The sequence below is a fragment of the Mercenaria mercenaria genome, chromosome 17, assembly GCF_021730395.1.
Source record: "Mercenaria mercenaria strain notata chromosome 17, MADL_Memer_1, whole genome shotgun sequence".
In the NCBI taxonomy this organism is placed as follows: domain Eukaryota; kingdom Metazoa; phylum Mollusca; class Bivalvia; order Venerida; family Veneridae; genus Mercenaria; species Mercenaria mercenaria.
Genome location: NC_069377.1, coordinates 2,181,980 through 2,207,303, shown reverse-complemented (window position 1 = coordinate 2,207,303; position 25,324 = coordinate 2,181,980). Strand labels below are relative to the sequence as shown.

The 25,324-nt window shown below is 35.7% G+C and overlaps 2 protein-coding genes across 2 annotated transcripts; one reads left to right on the top strand and one right to left on the bottom strand.

The window, feature by feature from the left end:
• Positions 1-3,353: 3,353 nt before the first annotated feature.
• On the bottom strand, positions 3,354-9,691 carry LOC123537116 (myoglobin-like). The gene is made up of 6 exons (XM_045320683.2): positions 9,556-9,691; positions 8,532-8,578; positions 7,558-7,695; positions 6,762-6,888; positions 4,751-4,855; positions 3,354-3,949 (listed from the first exon to the last, which is right to left on the bottom strand). The coding sequence occupies exons 1-6, from the start codon at positions 9,559-9,561 to the stop codon at positions 3,803-3,805; spliced, it is 570 nt and encodes a 189-aa protein (XP_045176618.1). The 5' UTR covers positions 9,562-9,691; the 3' UTR covers positions 3,354-3,802.
• A 4,771-nt stretch (positions 9,692-14,462) lies between these two features.
• On the top strand, positions 14,463-24,648 carry LOC123536107 (calmodulin-like protein). Its single transcript, XM_053528605.1, has 5 exons — positions 14,463-14,616; positions 22,072-22,105; positions 22,522-22,659; positions 23,250-23,480; positions 24,463-24,648. The coding sequence occupies exons 1-5, from the start codon at positions 14,614-14,616 to the stop codon at positions 24,495-24,497; spliced, it is 441 nt and encodes a 146-aa protein (XP_053384580.1). The 5' UTR covers positions 14,463-14,613; the 3' UTR covers positions 24,498-24,648.
• Positions 24,649-25,324: the final 676 nt, after the last annotated feature.

The following is a 25,324-nucleotide window of genomic DNA, read 5'->3' as shown; positions in this document are numbered from 1 at the left end:
ATACCTAGCTGTAGCAGACTTGGCTACTTGTGTTGCAGCAATTCCAATAATTTCAGAAATGGTCATAAATATTAGGTATAGCCCAGGCGAGGTATGCAAACTTACACATTTTATGGGAAATTGGTGTATTTCCGGTTCATGCTTTTTACTTTGGATTATCTCTATTGATAGATACCGTAAAATCTGTAAGCCATTTAGTAAACAGATTACACTGTCAGCTGTCAAATACATTCTTTTAGCATCTATTGCAATTCCATTATCGCTGTCTGTAAGGCTTCTAGCAACGTTCGACATTAATGAGGTAAATTTAACAGCTGCAGACGAGAATAAGACGTTGAAGGGTTACTTTTGCGCCGCACAAAGTGATGGAGTTTACAGAAATCTTGGAATTGCTTTTTACGGGGTCGATTTTATCCTAATTTTGGTCATATGGGTCACTATTCTTGTAACATATTCGAAAATTATATATTTAGTAATTAAACGTAGAATAAACACGATCCATTCATCAGCATCTTTAAAATCATCTTCGAGTAATAGTAAAAGAATAAAAACAAGTTCAAAATGTAGTTTCGTGAAGGATAAGAATTCAAGTGTCAAAGACAAAGCACTAGAGGTAAGCCCAAGTCAAAACTCCGACAGTTCAAAAGACTATAGGATAAAGAGCAAAACAAACGTGTTTACCATTGCCGAAAATAAGACTGAAAGAGAACGCAAGAACTGTAGTCTCATAAATGAGGACATTTCAAATGTAAAAGCAACTGGATCATCAGAGTTAAGTTCAAACGACAATAGCGCACAGAGCAAGGGAAACGTGTTTACTATTGCTGAAATTACGACTGAAAGAAAACGACAGAAAAGCAGTTTCACGAATGCTGAGATACCGAGTGTAGAAAACATTGGATCGTTAGAGTTTAATTCTAACACTAAGTCGGCTAACTTGGAAAGTTCAGTTGACAATAGCACAGAGAGCAATGGAAACGTGATTACTATTGTTGAAACAATGACTGAAAGAAAACGACAGGACTGCAATTTCACGAATGATCGGAATTTGGGTGTAAAAGTCAACGGATCATTAGAGTTAAGTCCACGCACTAACTCGGCTAACTCGGACAGTTCAAATGACACTAGTACAGAGAGCGACAGAAACGTGTTAACCATACCCGAAACTACGAATGAAACAGAACGAAAGAAGAGCAAAAGCAGCATTCGGAGGTCAAGAATTAGTCTTGAAATTAGCTCAGTCAGGAAACCAATTGAATGGAATCTCACTTTAATGATGTTTTTAGTTTCAGTTGTGTATTTGCTTTGTTTCACACCATTTTTTATAGTAAGGGTTTTTATGAGACTTGTGTTTGGAACAAGCAAAGAATATAATTTCAGTGCTGGGATCCAGTTTGCTCTAAAACTACCTTATTTCAATAGTGTTTTCAATCCAATAATATACTGTATATGTAATGTAAAATTCAGACGTCACATCAAAAATGTGATCTTAAAATGTTGTAAATGTCGTAAATGATGTTATTTATTTGAGCTGTGCCATGAGAAAACCAACAAGTGCTTTTGCGACCAGTCTGATCAGGATCCATGCTGTTCGCATTCAAAGCCTATTGCAATTAGAGAAACCGTTAGCGAACAGTCTGGATCCTTGTTGTATGTTGTTCGCGAACGCACTATGTTGGTTTTTTCTCATGGCGCGGCTCATTTAAGGACTGGATGTTTTTTATTGTGTGTTAATACCGGTATGAAATACACTTGGACTTCTGGCAAATCCATACATCACGCTTTTTTGCTTCATATACATTAAAGCACCTTATCGAAGTTCGCGTGTCAAAACGATTTCTCCCATATACTTACATACATTTCTAACTCTGTAAAACAGTAATGTCTAAAATGATTGTAATATGTATTTCTTGAAATTATAATATCTTATTATCAACTTATAATTCTACTAAATAACACAAACCTAAGATGTTATAAACCTTTGCCTTCAATTGCAATAAGCTTGCAAAAATAGGTTTTTCAGGCCGGTATTGATTTCATCTTTACTTCCTGTTTATATCTGAACTGAGTTAATTAAAACTATACATTTTGATTGGTTGATGAAACATTCCACAGGTTTCCGAACGGAATAGATAATATCTGTATTATTAGACAGTATAATCCGTTGCAAGGCTCCTGTGGAAATAGCATGTGGAATGTCATAAAGCTGAATCCCATACGACAGAGTTCAACTCTGTCACACTGATAAAGAATGATGTCCCGTAAACGATTTACAAATATATAGTCAACTCGTCCCCTAGTCAACTTGTCCCCCAGACAACTAGTCCAATAGTCAACTTGTCCCCCAGTCAACTCGTCCCCTAGTCAAATTGTCCCCCAGTCAACTCGTCCCCTAGTCAACTTGTCCCCCAGTCAACTCGTCCCCTAGTTAATTTGTCCCCCAGTCAACTCGTCCCCTAGTCAACTTGTCCCCCAGTCAACTCGTCCCCTAGTCAACTTGTCCCCCAGTCAACTCGTCCCCTGTCAACTTATCCCCCAGTCAACTCATCCCCTAGTCAACTTGTCCTCCAATCAATTCATTTCAATTTGGTCATGTTGTATCCCTTGACGATTTGGTCATTTCGCAACCCCCACCCCACCCACTTCGGCCATTTTAGTCTTTAATTTCGTCAAAATTTCCTTGATTATAATTAATATAATTATGATGTAAAATGTGTGTTCTGTAAAATAGTAAAATATGCTCTACATAAAAAAAAGACATGAAAATTTTACTTTAAAAACTACATTTTGTTTTGCTTTATAAATACCCGATCGTATGTAAAAGTGCAGAGTGCATGCACGTTTCGTAGCTTAAAGTGTGCATTGACTAATGCGGTCGTGTATCTTTTTTAAAGATGCTTCTTGTTTTTCATCATTTTTTTCAGTATGTTCGCAATTATCGTCAGTTGGACGTCAATTTTCTAAATTTCTTTGTTTCTTTATATACATGCAAATGTTATTGTTTTATGACATAAATTTTATACATGTGCAAATATGGGAAATACATGTAAGCATAATTATGGAAAAAATACTTTAACAATTATCATGCTGGACACGACTGATTTTGCCTTTGCGACCAGTGTAGATCATGATCAGCCTGCACATCCGTGCAGTCTGATCATGATCTGCACTGTTCGCCATTCAGTCAGTATCTTTAGGTAAGCACCCCTTTTAACAGATAATGGCACTATCCAGATTGAAAGATGGACAAGTTCATTATACAAATTTAGCAGAGTAAGGGTTAACTTTGGCAAATAAGGGCAAAAGACTCGTGCACATACAGAAAAAAATTCAAAGTCGCATTTACTGAATGCATTTATTTATAAAACTAAATATCATAAAAAATCTCAATGTGACCAAAATTATGCAGCTGTACACATTTTTGTTAAATTACACGTATATAATTCAACTATTTACAAACCGGTGCAACAATACTGTATAATAACTGAATGTTCAATTTACAGATTTAGAGACGAGGTGAACACCTTTCGTCCCTTTTAGAAGGATGTGTCCATTTGTCGGTCCGTATCTAATATGTATAAATCTAGCTACCATTGCTGAAAGAAAATAATAAAAGAGAAAAGCAAATGTGAAAAGGACAAGAAAAAATAATAAAGACTGTTTCAACACAATGTTCGACTAAAGAACTATAGCAAAGAATTTGTTCACAATACAAGATTATCGGATTTCTGAACAGAAAAACCGACAATGGTAGCTTTTTATACACAGAGAATATGTTCCTATCTGTGACGTAAATTTTTATCTATGAGCGGTTGCCGTACTCTGCCTGTCCAATCGTGATCTGCTCGATTAAGAATCCATCGAAAAGCTTGACCCACAGTCGATTGGTCTTCTCGCTGTAATTGCTAACATTTTCTTTCATCAGAGAACGCATGGCTTCTCCAAGGTACTGAAACAAATAAAAAAAAATCAATTATTTCAATACGGATTTATCTGAATTGTCCATGGAATACCTTTTAGTAATCGATAAATCGGATCGTTTGCCATGAGCTTTTTATTTTTTGGATGCGTTTCACAAACGTTTGCCTGATCTTAAGCTTGAAAAAACCATTTTCAGGTAGCCTTAACATATGCCATGCTAAAAGACATTCCCGAAATTGACAGAACTTTTTTCTCTTTTTTCTTTCTTTTTTTAACTAGCTGTTACTGTAGAATTTTGAAAGTGCCACATTTTTTACGTACAACTACAAACCCTATTAAACCATGTGTACCTGACAACATCTGCATAGCTACAAAATCTGAAAGCTACTGAAATACTTATAAAATCTCTTCGACACAACTGTCTTAGAAAACATAGGTCAATCTTTGGCCTCCGTAAATAAAAACATAAAATTTCGTATTCGTTTCACTTTTCCGGAACACCGGAATGCTATTTTTACAATTGTCACTATTGTGTCAATGGTTAGTTTTCCTCTGTCCTCGTATGAACAACCATCACTTATGTGAATCATACTAATATACTAGTAGATCATTTGGAAGCACAGAATAAAACCAAGCAAAATAATGGCAGACTCGATTTGACTTAGTCGGTTCATGAGAGATAATGAAATGCGCAACACATCTCATACCATCTAGTACCAGTTTAAGTGGTACACTATAATGCAGAAACTTGGAATGACTGGGTCTGTTCATCAGAGGTGACGAAAACCCCTGTAACACTATGCAACTCATACTAGAAAAATCAACTCACAGGGAAGAATTTTGCCGGAACGTTGTATCCGCCGGTTCCATGGCGACCACCAAGCTGCTTCAACATAGGAACAACTTCCTCCAACTGGTCAAGGTTTTCAATGACCTGTGTAAAGTATTCTAATACAATGTAAAATGATGATTTTATGTAGGTTAACATATTGTTGAGCGCTCTTTTGCCGCACGTAAAGAGCGCATGCGCATAAAATTCAAAACATCCGGTAAACATCATAGCAACCAATACCATCGAAAAAAGGTCTATATACATATGAAGTTAAAGTCAACTTTTAATATCAGTGACAGTGTATGTTTACCGAATAATTGAATGCGGAGAAGAGATGAAATACTTATTTACTTGTAAGCGCGGATTGCCTTCATAAATTGTCATCTGTTTTTCATCATTCACTGATTCAGATGACAAGATATCCGGGTATTTTAATATTAATATATTTTTGCTGTATTAATATCATTTTATGTAAATAGATGTAAAAAATCGTAACTGCTGCTTTTAATTCATAAAAAGTATGTGTTAAGTTAATCTGATTGCTCGTCATCGAAAATAACGATTGTATACCTTTCTTACAATTTCAGGCGTTAACCAGCCGTGTGGAAATTAACTACCTGAATATTTCTGTGGATTTCATGTTCAAAATTACGAAGTATTTTTACACATGAAATGCTAGACGTTTCACATTTATACAATTAGATATTTTGGAAGTTTCTTTGACCATGTAAAAGCAATATTTTTGTCCTGATTAGTTTTTTTCACATGTCGCATCTGAGTCGGTGGCTACAAAAAAAAGATTGGAATGAATCGGTGTAATAAATGGTAAACAAATCGGGTGATTTGTTCACGATTTGATCACGATTCAAATGGTATGCAAATGAGCTAATGAATCGGTAATAAATCGTAAACAAATCGTTTAATAAATCGGTAACAAATCAGGACTTTAAATTGTTTTGCTGAATAATGAATCGGTAACAAATCGGGTGTGCTGAAGTTGAAATGAAAGGAATTTGGAAATCGGTGGCACTAATAAATCGGTAATAAATCGTGCTAATGAATCGGTAATGAATCAACATTATTTTTAAGGGATGAAAGCATGGGTACAAAAAGTTTGAGGACGAATTGTAATTCTCTAGAAAGGGTAGCATTAACTATAAAAATGGCAAACTAAATGTTCTAGTAAGGAAAGAACAACATGAAATATGGAGATTCTATTTACAGTAGATCTATAGCAATTGCAAAATTCAAAAATATGATACATATTAGAACATATGCATCAGATCTAATTTATAAAATTTCTTTACAGTTGTCATGAAAACATATGACAATCTTGTAATTATTTCCTAAAAACTTAACACCTTCAAATATAGTGTAAAGAGTTAATGTATGCACTTAAACAGGTCCTTTTACAATTATATTAGACAATCAAACATTTGCACTTACTCCTTAACAGTTAAAATTCCAGTATTTTAGAGGATGCATGTGCTGGTGTCTCTTTGTTTTTCAGTTATCCCGCCAAAATGCATTAAAGATGGCTGACAATATACTCATGTTTCCCGCCCAAAAAGTCACAATTTTACTTTTTAATGAATCGGTAATAAATGATACTGCACAAAATATCTGTTTCTAATGAATGGTAAACAAATCAGTTAGTTGCAATGAATTGGGGAGGGACTTTCTCTGCTAAACCCGATTTGCTTCCGATTCATTAAATGAATCGTAAACAAATGGTGTTAATAAATCGGCAAATCTCGATTTGTTCACCATTTATTCACAATTTTGATACCATTTGTTACTTGATTTTTTTGTTTTTGTTACTATTTTGTTTTCTTTTTGCCAACTTGCTAACTTCTTTGAGTGTTTTTGATTGGCTAGGATACACAACAGTCAGAGTTTTTTAAATCATAGGGTATGGTACCTTTATGTTTCCATTATCTATTGCTAATATGTCCTACAGCAAAGCAAACATTAAGTATTTTACTGGTATGAAGAAAAATATAGTTACCTTGCCAATATACTTGACGACCCTGGTCACGTGGAAAATAAGGCGGGAACTATTCTGCATCTGAGCGGCTGAACTACCATGAGCAAATTTGAAAATGGACTGTGTTTCCGGATGTTGCTTGAACATTCTGAAAATGGAGTTCACTTCTTTCAGAATAGCTATTAAAACATTTAAGTTGTTTTAACAAATGATTGAAAACCGTTAAATATTTACTTAAATAAACGTCAGGCCGAGCTAGACAATTCGAGAACATTTTGATCAGTATGAATTCTGATGCCGTGTGTTCGAACTCCCGAACGGCAAAAGATTTCTTTTAGAGTTCGTCTAATGGCTGAAGAAAGTCTCTTAAACAACAGCAAGTAACTGTATGTGACTGATCCATTACTAGGTCAGCTGACTGCTGTTTGAATGTTGCTTGAAAGTGCTATGAAGTAGTAACGTTGATGTTACTTGCACAAATGAAGCATATTAACCGATATAAATAAGTATATAGGGCTCTATATCAGAGTATTCCTGCCAGCACGGCTATTTCAACAGGTGGATTGCAGTGTTGGCAAGTTAGAAAATGCGGTCACGTCTAGAGTGTCTGTTCTCCATGTTGATTATCCGATTGCAAAAATGCTTGAGAAATTCGACCACCCATCTTTGGAACTATTTTATGAAGAACAAGATAGTTCTGGCAGGAATCCTTAAGCAATTGTTAGATTAGCTGAAGGTCGGATTGTAACTGAAACACTGTTGAAAACTGTCGTAAAACTTCTTTCTAACAACCAAAAAAATAAGAAGGTTCTTTTACCTGGTAAACATGTCAAATCCTCTTTTGGAAGCGTCCCCTGCCAGAAAGGCATTCCAGCTAAGTCTGAGCGCAATTTTCTCGGCGCTGGTGAAGTTTGGCAGATGGCCACTGTTTCTCACACGAACCAGCTCCAAAAGCCTAAAATATTAAACATAGTATGGTCAAATAATAGCGTTTTCATGATATATAGTAGCTCCATCTGGGATGATGTATCCGGCTCGAATGGATTTTGCAAGTGCGCGCAAGCGACGAGTGTGATCCGTCTTTGCAAAATCCACGACAGCCGAATACAAATTCCCAAGTCTAGCTACTGTTGTAATGACCCTTTTCTTAACCTTTTTGTTTGTCGTTTTGTTATCGAAAACAATTCTACATGTTTGTCAATGAGTGAAGTTTTTGCGTGCGCTATTTATAGAACTGTGTCAGTTCATTCATATTAAAAATGAAAGTAGTCCGGAAACGTACAATACAAAAGGTACAGTACGGATTTTTTTTCTGTCTGTTCATATTTACTTGTGAAATACAAGCTGTATTTTTGTCAGAATTTATATACGTATATAATAAAACGTTTTATAAATCAAATAATTTCATATTGGTCTTGTTGAATGCTTGTATCCCGTTTTTTTTTCTCATACTGGCCCTGATTTTTCAAACTGGCGCCGATTTTCTTATATTGGCTCATTTAAGTTAGGTATTAGATCAGTCTGCTTCATACCATATGCCTAATTAATCTTATATCGAGTCCAATATTGCACAGTTGAATGATAACGTAAAACATAATTTACAGAGCATCCTCGTAAGTACATGTGCCCTTTCTATACTTGGCGCCGGATTTAATATAATGCACTATTTCTAACCTGTTCTATGAAATTCGCGTTAAAAGCAAAACGATAATTACTGAAAAATCAAATATTCAAAAACAAGATAAAAAGACGTTTAAAAAGATATATTTCTGGCAATTTAAAAATACTCACTGGATCAACATGTTCTCGGCAATGTCATCGAACTGGTTTCTTGATGCCTGCAACACGGAAAATGAAATATAGCATCTATTACATGTTTTTTGGTGTGTTATTGAAATACTGGTACAATACTTAAAAATATATCCTGTACCTACAAAGAAATGTCAAACATATTTTCGCTGGTCTGTAGCTATAAAAACGGTAAAATTTGGTAAAAAACATTACAGTAAATAAAAATAAAAATTGTTTGTTTCACACTCGGTGAAATATGTTTTCATCTTACATTGAAACAAATAAAAACACATATCCTCTATACACTCGCACGTATATTTTAATGTCTAAGTTTGATTGAAGCACAAACGTTCTGTTTGTTTATCATATGTGAGTTTCACTTTCAATGTACATGAATATGTAAATCTACTGAACAGTCACAGATACATCAAAATTTAGGTTTTTGATTGCATCAGAAACTATATTACTGTTTAGTTTCATAATTTTGTTAAAAACTGTCGAAAAACAGAATATTTTAACTGCAAAGAATTAAAAAGCATTGATATCTACATAACGTTACACAGTAAAGAAAATGATACAGTTTTCGACGGCAATATGAATGAATTATAACGGCCAATATGTATATTCTTCATGTAATGTTTTGCAACAAACGAGTACTAACCTTTGATTTATTCAACTTGTATAAAAGCACAAGGTATGCACTGTTTCGAATTTAAAAAATGTGAAATCAACTAGTCAAACTGATGTTTGATTGAGAAGAAATCAATGGCATGCCAATAAAATCTCCTTTTTTCATTGAATAAAACATGACACCAAATTTCATTCGTTCTCCGCCTCTTAATGATGCGGGGAAGCTATCACTTCCATGCGGACAACAAACTTTCGTAAGAACTGACGCGAAATCCAGGACTGAACACTGGAAGGTAAACTAACTGAATAATGTTGAATAACAACGTAGAACCAAACATTTAATATCTAACAAAAATAATAAAAGTAATAATAAAACAGAAATTATTGTACTTACGGACATAATGCCTGTTTCCTCTCTTAAACCGAATTCAACTTTATAATGTGCGAGTATGGTAGTGGCGACAACGAAAGTATGGTCTCTTTTTATACCATACCCAAAGGACGCCTGTTAGTACAGGTAAAACTTGATTCTATTCTAAAATTAAAATATTCATATTCATAAAAAAAACAGGTTTTGATGAGTGGGTGGACAGGAATATTGTTTTTGTCATCAATTTAAAGTGCTAAATTAAAAAAACGCTGACAATGTAAGACGCATCATTACAGAGGTTAGCGAACTTTTTAAACTAGAGTACTAGTTAATATGCGTGTCATTAGTTTTGATATAAAATCTATACGGTAGATAAAGTCAATGAAAATGAACCCTAAATACTTTTGTTCTTTCACATGTGCATTTCGTTTTTTTTTTATTTACTCTTATTAGTTAACCCTTACCATGCTAAATTTCTATAATGAACTTGTCCATCTTTCAATTTGAACAGTACCATTAGATGTTGAAAGGGGTGCTTACCAAAAAGAAACTGACTGAATGGCGAATAGTGCAGATCTTGATCAGACTGCACGGATGTGATCTACACTGGTCGCAAAGGCAGAATCAGTCGTGTCCAGCACGCTAAGGGTTATGAAAGAACTCATAGCATCAGCATTAGCATGCTAGAAGGTCATCTAAAATGCAAATGGATTAATAAATATACAAAAAAAAACAACGCTGGGTTTGACACCCTTCCTGAATAAATCTAAAGTGAACATTTTGTTTCATTGACGTTGTATTTTCCTTTCTAAAATCTTGCCCATATTGTACATGTGTGTCTTGGAATTTAAGCCGTCACTCAATAGTTCGTGTAACAGACATACGAATAGATAAATATCACGTAACAATTTATTGAGAATTAATCAACTTAATGCTTCGAATTATGCAGTAAACGAAACAAATATTATTTAGGCTTAATTAATTAACGGTTTAAGTCTGAAAGTCTGAAAACCTTGAATTTGTCATATGCGGGCACCTTCATAGAACCATCGACATTGTGTAAACCAGCTTGGTAGCCTCCTCATATGAAGAATTCTACATCCTAAGCAAGGTTTCAAACTCATATCGGTGAGGGGCAATTGATTTAAAGTCAGCGACCTTAACTATTTGGCCATGGAGGACCCGAGTCGCTAACTGACGTCAAAATCATTGTTAAAAATAAGAAGAAAAACAAGTTATAGAAAGTTACATTTGCCCAAGAAAATATTCATTAAGCCTATGGTATATACCGTGAAGAAAAAAAACTTATTACTGAGCCAGCTTACCCAGTGCAAATCGGTTTAAATGTGTGAGACAGTGTCAATTTCTAAACAGCATCTAAATAAAATTACATATCAAAATAATGGCGAAATTTAATGAGCAGTGTGGCAACGTTAAATGTCGCAACGCCGCTAAATGTCGCAACCACCGTTAAATGTCGCAAGGTTGACGTTAAATGTCGCAACCACCGCTAAATGTCGCAAAATCGTCTGTCGCTAAATGTCGCACCTTTAACGTTAAATGTCGCAAAAATTTGCCCACCGTTATATGTCGCAACACCAACGCTAAATGTCGCACTTCCTATTTGACACTATGATTATCAATTCCTTGTGTATATTTACTTTTTTGAGGGAAGAAAAATTAACAGGTTTATGTAATACAAATAATTATCTTAATGATAAGTGCTGTTACGTATAGCAACAAGAGAGCCTTGTTGACCCTAGATTGCTCACCTGAAATCCACACCTTGATTGAACAGTCACGCCAGAAAAATATTTGTGATATTATTTTGTAATAGGGCCAGTGTTTTAGGACAGAAATATTCTGAGGTTTTCTTCTTGGGTATGGGTGGGGAACGGGATGAATAACGACACAGGAATCTAAGACACAAACACACAGCACCAAGACAATTAATAGAAAATATAAGTATTTACGTTTTTGAAGGGAGAGGGGGGTGGGGGCGGGGGAGAGAGGGGGTTATGTGTGGGTAGGCGGAAAAGTAGGATAATGAGGGGAATGAGACTAAACCAAACAATTTTAAGAGACTAAAAGTAAAATAATATCAAAATTCCCGCTTTACCTGAAAGAATGTACAGAGGGTCACATAGGATCTTTCTCCGCCATAGAAGCTTGATAGTTACCTTATGACTTTAAGTGTAAAGTGTAAACCTCCAAACAAAGATATAGAACCCATGGGTGATTAATAGAAAATCTTCGTTTTCTACAGCTGGTACAACACACAGTCTTCGTGTCGCGTAGTTGAACATACAGTAGTATAACAGGCCTGAATTGTTGCCCGAGCCAATCTTCCCCCCCCCCCACTCCCCCACCCAAAACCCCACCCTTGTTGGCTTACTAGTAACTTATACTCCTCAAAGTTGCACCCAACGTTTTTGGAAATATTATTTTCTCAAAATGTAGTCCCAAAACGCCCCAGAGGCGAACATTTTATACAAATATTTCAAAATTCCCCAGGGAGAAGAACCATTGACCCCTTAAAACGGGTGGAGTACCCCTCCAGTACTGGCCGTTGTATAGGGAGTCGCCCCCCACCCGGCACGGGTGGCCGCCATTCGGGGAAAACTCTTGTTTGGGAGGAACCCGGGGTGAGGTGTGAGGCGGGGGTGGCCTAAAATGCTTACAGCAGTTAATAGGAGGACCCTACGGGACCTTGACTTTGGGACGGGACCGGGGCCGTTGTAGAGGTGACGGTGTATGGGGGGCCAGCATAGCGGCTACCCCGGGAAAACTCTTGTTTACTCGTGAGCGGGTCTCAAACTTGGTCCGAGGCCGTTTTTGGGAAATTTTCACATTTTTCAGTTTGGGCACTCCCAAATCCGCCCCAGACCTTAACGTTTGGATCGGACCGAGTGGCCGTTGTAGAGGGGGTCGTCCCCCACCAGGCACGGGTGGCCGCCATTCGGGGAAAACTCTTGTTTGGTAGGAACCCGGGGTGAGTTGTGAGGCGGAGATGGCCTGCCTACAATGCTTACAGCAGTTAATAGGAGGACCCTACGGGACCTTGACTTTGGGACGGGACCGGGTGGCCGTTGTAGAGGTACCTTAAAAAGGCAACCATTTTAACCTGTTTTTCAAACTTTCACGGGGAAAGACCCTGAGCCCTCGAAAATGACAGGGATAACCCCTCCCATACACCGAAATTTTGAACAAAAATGCAATTAAAGTCCAGCATTCCATACTTGTATTTCAAAATTGTCAATGGGAAAAGACCCTAACCGCCCAAAATAAGGGGAGTGCCCGTCTAGTACGTACCTAAAAATAGACAAAAATGCACCACAGGCCAACATTTCATACCTGTATATAAAAAACTTTCCCACAAATACGGACAGAGGAACCCCGTACCTACCGCACTTCGCCGGGGACGCTTTTGTTTTAAACTGGTGCCCCCCAACCTCCCCCCCCCCCCACACACACACACACTCCTCCATCAACAATTTTGACCCCCGGCCTGTTGTGTAACGAAATTCAAGTCGACTAAAGACGTGCGATACAACGCGCAACAATACGGAGCGCGAGCTTAATGTCTCATGAGCTAAAAAGACAACCATAGAATTACATAGTTCAGACCTGAAATAAATCTAGTATACTGTGGCGAGTACCACATTAGTGCTCAAACCTTTAGATATGAAATATATAACGTATGTATGGTGCGGAACCACTGAAAAGCAAACGTGCGGATTAGAGTGAAAGGTCAATTCAGCCCTTCCAAAATCAAGCATGCATTACCCAGTCTTATCTCAAAGTTGTAAAGACTGTTTAACTCTCCTTATTTTGCTGTGCGACATTTAGCGTTGGTGTTGCGACATATAACGGTGGGCAAATTTTTGCGACATTTAACGTTAAAGGTGCGACATTTAGCGGCAGAAGATTTTGCGACATTTAGCGTGGTTGCGATATTTAACGTCAACCTTGCGACATTTAACGGTGGTTGCGACATTTAGCGGCGTTGCGACATTTAACGTTGCCACAAGCAGCTAAAATTTCTTTTATTCACCCCGTGACTAATTCAGTAGACGGTACTTCGTCTTATTTTCAAGGCTACATGAGTGTTGTTATGAATAAATCCTGCCACGTGAATACTTTCTTAACGACAAATTTCGAAAAACATTGAGCTTTGCTTTAAGATTAATGCCTTCATTTTTCGAGAAAAAAAAATCGAAAGTTAAAACAAAGTGTTTCAGTGAGGTGTTTAGGCAGTTTTGTATTTGTGGAAGCAAAGCGAAAAGTTCTCCACGTAGAAGTCCCACGGTAGAAGTTTAATGTTAAGTTATGTTGAATTTAGCTGCACTTATATGATACACATTAAGGTAATGGGTCTATAATGAAAAATGACAAATTATGCAATTTCAAAATTCTGCGGGGTTTTTTTTCCGGAAAGCCATGTATCTAAGTCAAAAAGTGCCGATTTGCCTATCGAGAAAACATTATCAGACCGGAAATTGTTATTAAGGGTACAATGCCTTAAATACGAACTTAATCATCTAATAAATGGGTGTGTTATAAACGTCACTTTCATTTTGATAATTTCTGATATTGTGACACATCTAAGTTCTGTCTAATTAGTTTCTGTGACGACTAGCAACTGATTCCATTTCTATTCTTTTTAGGACTAAGTAAAAGTAAAAGGATGTTGCTGACAAAAATAAAATATATATTCATCATATATTCTAAAAAAATGTTACTTTGTTAATTTTTATTCGTATTTAATATTAACACAACAAGTTCATTCAATAAAAGGACACAATACCTTGACCCGATAAATGAAATTATAATATTAGTTTCTGCTTTGTCAACTAAACGTATCTCGACATTTTTGATAGTACTTTTAAACTAAATGTGCGTCACAGTTTATACTGGTCCATCCAGTTCATAACATGTAACCTACCCAGCGTTGTGAACTTTCCGGTTTATCAAGATGCAATCACTCTCGACGGATATAAAACCCATAGAATCGCATGGATTTCACCCACAATTTTCTCGTTAACTAAGGTTTTGTCAGAGTCAGTTTTCTGCGCAACAATCATGGTAAGTCTTGTTATTAACTTTTTTTGTTATATCCATTTAAAGACATAAATAGTTTATTATCATTCATGTTGGTTCGACATCTTTAAATTGTAATGATTTTTTTTTCTTATTTTTCGTGCCTTATTTTCGAACCACATGTCTTATTTTCGAACCACATTTTTTACACACTTGTTTCTTGTTTAAGAAATAATAAATCTGTTCCTATATTTTATATTAAAATATGGGCAGGAGTTTGGATGCGTAATAATTAAATCACGAGTGCGCAACACGAGTGATTTAATTATTCACATCCAAACGACTGCCCATGTTTTATTAATTGATAAAATTATTGGAACATATTTATTATTTCGATTCTAACAACGCAAATAATTCGCATTTTACAGTACTACATTTTCAGCGTAATACGTCATTCGGGTCATATGCTGTTACAATTTACCCCCTATGGTTAGAAAGTGTTGCATTGCCAATGGAACGTATATTTATCGCATAGTGCGGCAATTTTCCTTTGATCTTTGCAGCATGTTATACATAGTAACACACATTATTACTACAAAACTGTGCTGATATCTTACAAAACTGTTGCGATATATATCAACACGGAAATCTCTATGGAGTTTCATAAGAAAAAAAGTGTTCCGATATATATCAGCACAGTAAAACTGTTCCGATATATATCGGAACACTTTTTCTCTATTGAGGTCCTATCAAGGGAGTATAATTTTTTCCTTTCAAAGAAAAGATGATTTTAGCCCCAATTTACAGTTCACAGAGAAAGAATTGTCACAAACACCTACATTTATAAAGTAAAAGAATAAATAAACTAGAATATTTCAAAAACTTGATAGTTATTGCCAAATTCAGAAATACATGAAATATATGAAATTCTGAGATTTCTCAAATGTTTCTTTTTCTTTGATTTTTTTTACAAACTAAACAACAAGTTTTACAATATGTCTGGCCAATGAAATGCAAAGATTTAAAACCAATGCAGAAATTTGTTGGGTACTTTTATCTGGGGAACACATTTTCTAAAACACGGTGGCGATACCCTGGGTATGCAGGGGTGCAAAATGGCGGCGGATTCTCTCGATTCTGGTAACATTTTTCATTATTACTGTCTTAATACTTTACCAATTTTAACGAAATAAAGACGAGTGCCCGCTCATAAGAATACTACATCCTCGGCTATAAAGCTTAGGCTCCTGAGTTTCGTAGTTTTTGTGAAAAGTGCAACGGCGCATTCTGACGGAAAAAATGCAACTGCTATGTAGGGGGGCTTTTTTATGAAAATGACTAAATCAGCTATCCCCGTGTGTTTCAGAAAACGGCTTGTAGGGCGGAACCGGGCTTGACATGTTCCAAAGCTGTTGTAGAACTTTAGCGATTGAAATCGCAAGTTTTCGGCAATTCCGGGCGATTGAAAGGAAATGCTATGTGGGGGAGGTGTTTTCATTATGTTATGTGGGGGTGCTTTTGACATGTGGGGGTGAACTGCTTTGTGAGCGGTTTTATAACAGTATACATTTCAGTCATCTGAAGTTGGTATTTCATATTTATTTTAGCTGTACGTTTACGACGCCGGCTGTTGGCATTCAACGTTAGGTTTGATGAGCGCTTACTCTTCATCTTTTTTTTCTATGCTGTACCTGAAATATAAACCATTAATTTATCCAATTACTATAAGCTGCCTATTCTATTTACGTAAGGTTTTTTTTTTTTTTTTTTTTTTTTTTCATAGTGAAGCTTCAATATATAGATCTACTGCAGATTTCATAGCTAATTTTTACATAATAAACTTTAATTAATTTCGAAATTCTCGAAATTCGCAAACCTCTAGTTTTTTAAAGTCATAAAAAGAGAGAAAGGTTTAACTAGATATATTTATGTTTAATTTCTTCGTATCTTTTTTTTTCCATCATACTAAATCGTTAAAAGCATTTGTACATTTTATAACGATGCAACCCCGAGTTTTACGTGCAATATAATTTGATTTTGAACGATCGACAGATTGTCACGGACATAAAAATACGAATGTACCATTATAAATCAACTTTGCAGTTTCTCGCAGAAAAAATTTCATTTACTTACTCTTTCATGTTTGTACGCACGACATATTATTGTTTCATTGTTATGGTTATCATGCATCCTCATAATAGACATTGTCGGCTTAAATTGATGTGGACAATGAACTGTGAATGTGCTCTAAATCCTGGGGGTCTTCTCAAAACATACTTGTCTTCCACATGACAGAACGTCATTCAAGTATAATATAAACAGACTGAATGAAACATAGTCTTGGTTATGTTCTATGCTTGTATAGGAAGTAATTAAATTTGGGACAATTTAAATGAATGTTAGTATAGGAATGTTCTCATAAGACATTAGAAGAGAAGCATGAGTAAAGTGTTTGTATACATGTACTTAGAATAAGATTTCTACTTTAAAAAAAATAGTAATTCTACAAAAGTTCCATAAACTATGTTTCCCGTTTCATTTGAAACAGTTATTTTCTGCCCTCGTCATATGTACGTCCGTCTGTCCTTCTTCATATAGCCTGATCTAGCTTCTCAAAATCCTCTGCTGGGATTTAAACGGAACTTCACAGAAATTATATTATGAAGCCTTGTTGTGCGTATCCTCTGATTTTTTTTGTGGAGTTAGGGTCCCTTAAAAGTAGTTTTTGAATGAAATTTGTCCGAACTTCTTTATAATTAGCAGAATTTGAAAACATTTCATAGGAATGATCCGTACAAATTCTAGCTGAGCATGTATCACGAGGTTCATATTTAAATGATCTTGTACTGAGTAATGGCCCTTTGATTATCATACATAAAGTCTATGAAGAGATTTTTTTCTGTAATGCATCTCCAAATTTCATTGAAGCCTAAGAGATTTATTGAAATAAGATGTGCATATCGTTGGTACATACTGCTCGAAATATTTTTCCGGAGTTATGTCCATTATTCATTTTACTGAAAAAAATGTTCTGACTACTTCTCCTGGTATACTGTTTGTGTGATTTGACTGAAACGTCTTAGGTATGATAGTTGCAGGTCTATATTGTTCATAAGTTATGGCTTGTACGTTGAATGATTTGACGAATTAATTATTAGAGACAGAAATTATTTCGACAGGTCCTTTTTCATCATTTTGGGAACGCCATCAACACCAGTGAAATTAGAAAAATGCTCTTGAAAATTGTTTTATTTGAGAAAATTTGCAAATAAACAAAATCTATGTAAAGATATTTTAATGTAAAATATTAATGGACTGCATTTCAGTAATTGTTTAACAGTATAACTGTTGTTTTAATGTCCAAAATATATATACAAATTAGCAAAACTATTTTAAACCGGCAAAATTCCTAAAAGGTAACACTAATTTGGGAATGTTATATTCAGAAAAGGGACATTGTTTTTCTTTGCTCTGGGATTACCTTTATACTGGAGGTAGATTTATAGGGGGGAAAAGCCCTGCTAGATATTTTTGTCAACGCTTCATTTCAAAATTCTAGTCAAGATTTCAATGATAGTAGGAAGTGCTTGGTATAAAACCTTGTGGAGCGTATCATCGGCACGTCCGCTCGAAATATTGTTGCAGAGTTATTACTCTTAAAATCATTTCTAAATAAAATGAGTAGCAACCTAGGCACGGGTCCTGCCGCTAAACAATTTTTCACTGATATATGATCCTTGATTTTTACACTAAAGTTCACATAACACCGTTAAAATTTTCACATAACACCGTTAATAAATTTCATAGTATTCAGTTACAAAGTTTACATTATTTATTTTACATCATTTTTTTTTGAAAATCAATTTAGATGTAAACTGTCCCTTTTATACATTTCATTCCGCTATTGTGAAAAGGTAAATAGTTATGCATAATCAGTTTCGCATAAAAGTAATGCTCTGGCTTTTATAAAAATCATATTCTTTAATATAAAGACTATATATAAAGGTTACATCGCCAATAATAGTAAATATAGGCAAGTTGGCGAGCGTAGCGAGCCGAAAAGAAAGAGAATGGACACTCAAGGGTATTTTGATATAATGAAAAATGGAAGCTTTGCCGAAAAGGGAGGAGTGCGATCGCACCCGTCGCATCCCTCCCTTCCCCCCTCTGGCTACGCCCTTGCAATATATGTTTCTTTTATGTAAGTTAACATTAACATCCCCGTTTTATTTTCTCAGCAAGGGAGAAAAATCGTTTTTAAAATATCTCTTAAGCATGATTATAGATTGATGAGCACTTTAATGCATAAGAGACTATCGAGAAAATAATGTAAAAAAAGAGGATAATTTGTTTAGGATTGCGCACTCTAAGCACATAATTGTAGTCACTGAAACTGCACGGCTTCTACCAGTTTCATCCACTGGGGATACACATTTTGACAGTTTAAAAATCTCTACACTAGCTTAAAGTGAACTTCAGATGATCACCAAACTGTTATTACATGATCTCCGATCAGTCTAAATTCAGTATGCACAGTTAATGGGTGTGACTTGTCACTCTGTTACAGCAACTTAAAATAGTTTGCTCTTTACATTTTAACATTTTCCATGAACAAAACAGCAACCATTACTTCGGCTGAGAACAGGTTAACTTGTCTAATAGCAAGTGCATGCTAAACTGCTATTATACGATAAAGACTTCTTAACGAAGAAAACGCTTTACGATCTCGTTTACCACCGGTGCAAATGTCATGTGAGAATAGTAAAATTTAATTTGAAATACAAATGCTGTTTCAATAAGACTAACCCCGACGTGTATTACTAAAAACATATTATATCTCCGTTGCCACTGTTGGATTTTTTGCAAATTTTGCGACTGGGGTTTATATCAATTGATCGGCTGCATCTCCACAGCCAGGAACAGCGATGCTAACATTCATAAAAACTCTTTTAAAGAAATTTGAAAAAAATATTAAAGGTGACATTAGAAGTTGTATTGTACTGAAATTATTATAGTCATAACAGTTGAAACTTAAAATATTCTATGGTTCTAAGTGGTAAAGCAGTTGTCTAAATAACGATTTTAAACATTTTCGATATCACTTTCTTCCTCCTTATTTTAAAAAGAAACTGCACGTAAAACATAATATTATTGAATAGAACCTTTTAATTCTTTTTTTCTTCAATTGCAAGAACCGTGTTGGCCCGTATAAATTTACTGCTAGTGCATAGGGGAAATAACTGGCCGTTCGAACAGTATTTTGATGGGTCAAACTCTTTCACATACACAGGCTAAATTTCTGTCCGGAACAATATACAAGATTCGGTTTGAAATATCATGCTACGATTTTGACTTTCACTATATATTTCTGTTTACGTTATAATTAATAAATATACTGTATGTACCCAAATGTGTCTGCCGTAGAAGGCATTTATATGTTTACTTCATATCCACCTTCAAAATAAAAAAATTCTTGAAAAGTTTTTTCCACTGAGATAATTTCTATCCATATTATATATACGTTATTATATATCAAATGATCATATCACTGCGTGCATCTAGCAGCCTAGCAGCCAGTTAAGTCACCCCCACATGTCAAAAGCACCCCCACATAACACAATGAAAACACCTCCCCCACATAGCATTTCCTTTCAATCACCCGGAATTGCCGAAAACTGGCGATTTCACTCGCTAAAGTTCTACAACAGCTTTGGAACATGTCAAGCCCGGTCCCGCATCACAAGCCGTTTTTCGAAACACACGGGGATAGCTGATTTAGTTATTTTTAGAAAAATGCCCCCCTACATAGCAGTTGCATTTTTCCGTCAGAATGCGCCGTTGCACTTTTCACAAAAACTACGAAACTCAGGAGCCTAAGCTTTATAGCCGAGGATGTAGTATTCTTATGAGCGGGCACTCGTCTTTATTTCGTTAAAATTGGTTAAGAATAAAGACAGTAATAATGAAAAATGTTACCTGAATCGAGAGACTCTGCCGCCATTTTGCACCCCTGCATACCCAGGGTATCGCCACCGTGTAAAACAGAAGTTTTAATAGTGTTTCAGTCAGCGAGGCGCAGAAAGGGAATCAAAATAGTAAAAATAATAATAAACAAATTTAAATGAAAATGATATATAAATTTTAATGATAAACTATGCGATAAAACAGTTATAATATGTAGTGCTCGTGTGTTACCAGGATATATCAGAGCTAGGGGTACATCTCGTTATTTTTCTCTTCACATATCTGTCTCGGCCTACCGGCCTCGACGATATGTGCAGAGAAAAATACCCTCGATGTATAGCTCTGATATATCCTGGTAACACACTCTCACACATACTATAACTATTACATATTTGTTTCTTTTTTATCAGAATTTTGAGAAGTATTTATAAATTAGTAATCTAACAGCTCGCAAACTAATTATGAACAGAATCATCAAAATAGGCGAGTTGACCCTGTATTACGAGTGACGAGATTAACTTTTATATGACGTCACATCATTATGACGTCACACTTTATGTCATACATTTATGACGTCACCGCTGAATCATAATTAAGCTAATTGAATTCGCTCGTAGAGATCAGAGCGTGTTTTACGGACCTACACAAAGGTCAGTATGACTTTTTATTATGTTTATGTTTTTGAAATGCTGTTTTCAACCGTTTGGCCCTGAAATAATTCGTATGTAATGGAACTGAAGTAGAATCTCTTATGTTACAATCATAGGGGGGTGAAATGTAACAGCCATCCATATTTTATCGTAGATTCATGTATAGGCGATTTCGCTATATGTTTATATAGCAATTGCTGCGGATCGTGTTAGAATAATTAATAAATCATGTTTACACTATGTCTGTTTGATGGCATGCATGTCAAGACTTTCGCGACCGCATTTCTTTATTTCTTAGGGCGTGTGTGTGTTCGGGTTTAACGTCTTTTTCAACAGTTTTTCAGTCATATAAACGACGGTGTCTACTTATAGCAGTGAGCACAATGCTCAACTTTATAGTGCTGCCTCACTGGAATATCACGCCGTAGACACATGGCATGATACTCCATCCAATCACATTATACTGACACCGAGCTGACCAGTCCTAGCACTATCCTCTTAATGCTGAGCGCCAAGCGAGGAAGCTACTAGTACCATTTTTTACGTTTAGGTATGACGCGGCCGGGGATCGAACCCACGACCTCCCGCAGTCGAAGCGGACGCTCTACCACTAGGTTTTATTTCTTAGGGAGCGCGCACACATGTGTTGCGGTATATAGAGAAGTCATATTAAATCTCGTGATAATTAAGTGAGATCTCGTTTATCTGCAAAGAGAGCGGTTTTTTTTTGTTTGTTTTTTTTTTTTGTTTTTTGTTTTTGTTTTTGTGTTTTTGTTTTTTTTTGTAGAGTATTATAATCGTAGGTACGTGTTTCGTATTCTAGCTTTAGTTATAATGTTGAATATAATTATTCTTATGCTTATTACTATTTTGATCCCTTTTCCAGCCTCTCTACCAGTGTAACCCAGCCACATATGCTGGTAAGTAACGTCATTTATTTTGATTCTCATTTTCTCATTTATTCTGTATCATTAATTAAAACGTGTTCATCCGCAGTAACGTTAACCCTACAGTTTTAAGCAGCCGGGACCAAAAGAAAAGCATTTGATTGAATCAATTAATTCACAATCTTGAAACTGACAAATAGGAATGCAGCATTTTGAGACTCGACGTCACTCAAAGTTCAGTATATTTTTGGGTCAATGACTACTTCGTGAATTAAAAATTGATTTTAGGGAGCTTTAAACCATTTGTTTTAACTGTTTATATCATTCCGTTAAAAATCTTTATTTTACATTTCCAACTCCATTACAAAAATTTGTAATTATCCATTTATCCATTTATTCATTGTGTACGTTTATTTAGTTTATTGATCAACATCTGATTTACTCTGCAGGCTTCCTCAGCTATTTCAACACCAACTCCCACAATGGCGTACTTGGCTCAAACGAACTGAGAGCCGCCCTTGTGCGTGCAGGTGCGAATCCAAGCAACCAAGAGATCCAGCAGATGATTGGCCTGATCAGTGTTGACCGTAAGTATTTTCTAGTTTCTAAAAGATTTAGGATAGCATCGCAGAGCTGGCGTAGTAGTCCAGTGCTAACATTGTCTGACTACAAAACCAGGCATCATGAGTTCGATCCCCAGCTCCACCAACTAAAATAACTAACATTCGGAAAAGAGTTCCGTGTATGGGGGCTGCACACAAGGCATACTTAAGAACCAGGGGAAAGTCTGAAATAGAAGTTATATCTGTATCTTGCGCTGTCATTTAACTAAAACTTACTAACAGTCATCTAGAGGACTACAAATAAGCTTAAATAGAAACTAAAAATTTCTTTTTATCATGAATTATCGTTAAAATTACGTTTAATGTATATCGCAGAAACTGTCTCATCATAGTCAAAAAACCCTGGCTTCATATTTTTTAAAATAGAATCCTGATATTCAAAATAATTGCAACACTGTGCTTCAACAAATATCGCAGTTTTTTTCATACTTTCAAACTTGTGTCTAAAAGTAACGCTATCTTATGACAAACGAAGTTTTAGTCAAAATTAGTTCTGACTACAAACTTTTTGACGGATTCTGCTCCGTTTTCTATCGTTTTATAATAAATTTCAGCAACCGGCATTTCTTGGCAATGCTTTATTGATTACGTCTCCAGCTATACCAAGTTCCGTGATCAGGAGGCAGAATACGCCGAGGCTTTCCGAATCTACGACATCTCGGGCAATGGCGTCCTTACGCGAGATGACATCAAGTATTGCATGGAGAAAATTGGTATTAGGGTGGACCTTGACCAGCTAATGGACAGTGTTGACACTAACCATGATGGCAACATTGACTACGACGGTAAGATTTTTTTTAAATACAGCACGACTGAAAGAAAGCGTTCACTATTTTTTTTTCTCCAGAAAATGACCATGTTTAAAATTCAAATTGTACAATGTTCGGAAAGTCTTATATTGTCTTTTACGCATCCCCATCCCTTTGCAAATCAGCCATGTTTTTGTGATACTTGTGCTTCCAAAAAGCTGCAAATATATGGTTACTTTTCATCACTTAATTGATTGAATTGTGTGCAATTTTTCAGAATGAGTTTGGTTTTCAGAAGAATAATACATAGACTGTTGTTTTGTAGACAGACTGAACGTTAGCACTTGTTCTACAAGTTTTGTATTTCGGTCTGCGTTTGTTTGGGAAGCACAACCCGCAATTTGTAAAAGAAATACATTCACATACCGTAATTCAATCAAATGTTCAAAATTTGGAACCAACCTTTATTTTAATTGGGAGTGCAGACGGCGAGGGTGTTGAGAGAGCTGCAGTACACGTGTACTTTCTTTCGCAACATTGTATCGCTACGGAATTATGGGGAAAATGTTGGTCTTGCAGCAGGGCTTTTCATGAAATTGTTGTTTTTCTTAACTTTATAATAAGGCTTATCACTATATACTTTGTGTCAGGTTATCAGTTTAGCTACTTTATTTAGTTCATAAGGACTTTAAATAAATTTTCCCTCTGCAAAAGTTTCGCTTTCTATACTGTCATTCCCTCTGCGAAGGTTTCGCTTAAAAACAATACTATCATTACACATGACGTCAAACATATCTTGTCTTATACTTTACGAAAATAACCAGAAAAAAATAAGTTATACCAAAGGTTTAAAAGGCTATTTTTACAGAAGTATTTTAATACACCAAAACAAGACCGAGCCTATCTTTAAGACTGCTTTGTGAGGAAATAATTAATTTAAATATTATGTTTGTGTGGCTATCAGCAATATGGTGATAGTTGATATCTTTATTCTTTACTCTTTTGCATATATTTTCAGAATTCTGTGCCATGATGAAGAAAACTGTGTTCTAGAAAAATAGGGAAGATCAATTCTGATGCCGACCCCATCGAAATCAAAAGGACTTTGACCATTCTCCTGTCAACGTGATCTACATGTATATAGTTTACACGCCGGTGCAATTATTCTGCTATAAGTCTTAGTTATTCTATGAAAAAATAAAATAATGATTACATAAAAAACATCTCATGTTATTGTTTTTCAATGTAAACTACAGTTGAACGTTGGATAAGTATGTAGTAATATCTCGGCGCACAATCAACTTATTCAAATAAAATATCTTAAATATACAAATTTTTTAATAATACTGGAATTGTTTACCATTATAAATAGTAAAATGGTTAACATGCCAAAAATCCAAAACTAATAACAGTCCCATGTATGGGTGCTTTACACCTGACATGCCAAATAACCAGCGAAGCTTCTGGAGTTGGAGCTTCTTCTGCGTCTTGCACTATTCTCCCATCTACATTACTAAACGTTTTCTGGAGGAATCGCCCATATGGCATACCGATGCCGACTATAAATAAGCTTATGATCTGGATCTTGCATAATAAATCTACGAAAACTATTTCTGGCAAAGAATTTATTTAGCCTTTAGCCTGCTGGCAGCAAGTGACTGTGCTACCAGTGTAGAACAAAATCAGCCTGTACCCGTCCGTTCAGGCTGATCTTGGTCTGCACAGGTCGCTATTAAGCCAGTAATTTTTCAGTGAACACCCCTTCGAATAATAAATGGTACTGGCCAAACCGAATGACAGACCAGTACATTTTAGAAGTTAAGCATGGTATAGGTTAATGTACCTCACCTGAAAAATACTCTCAACCGCGGCAATTTTGA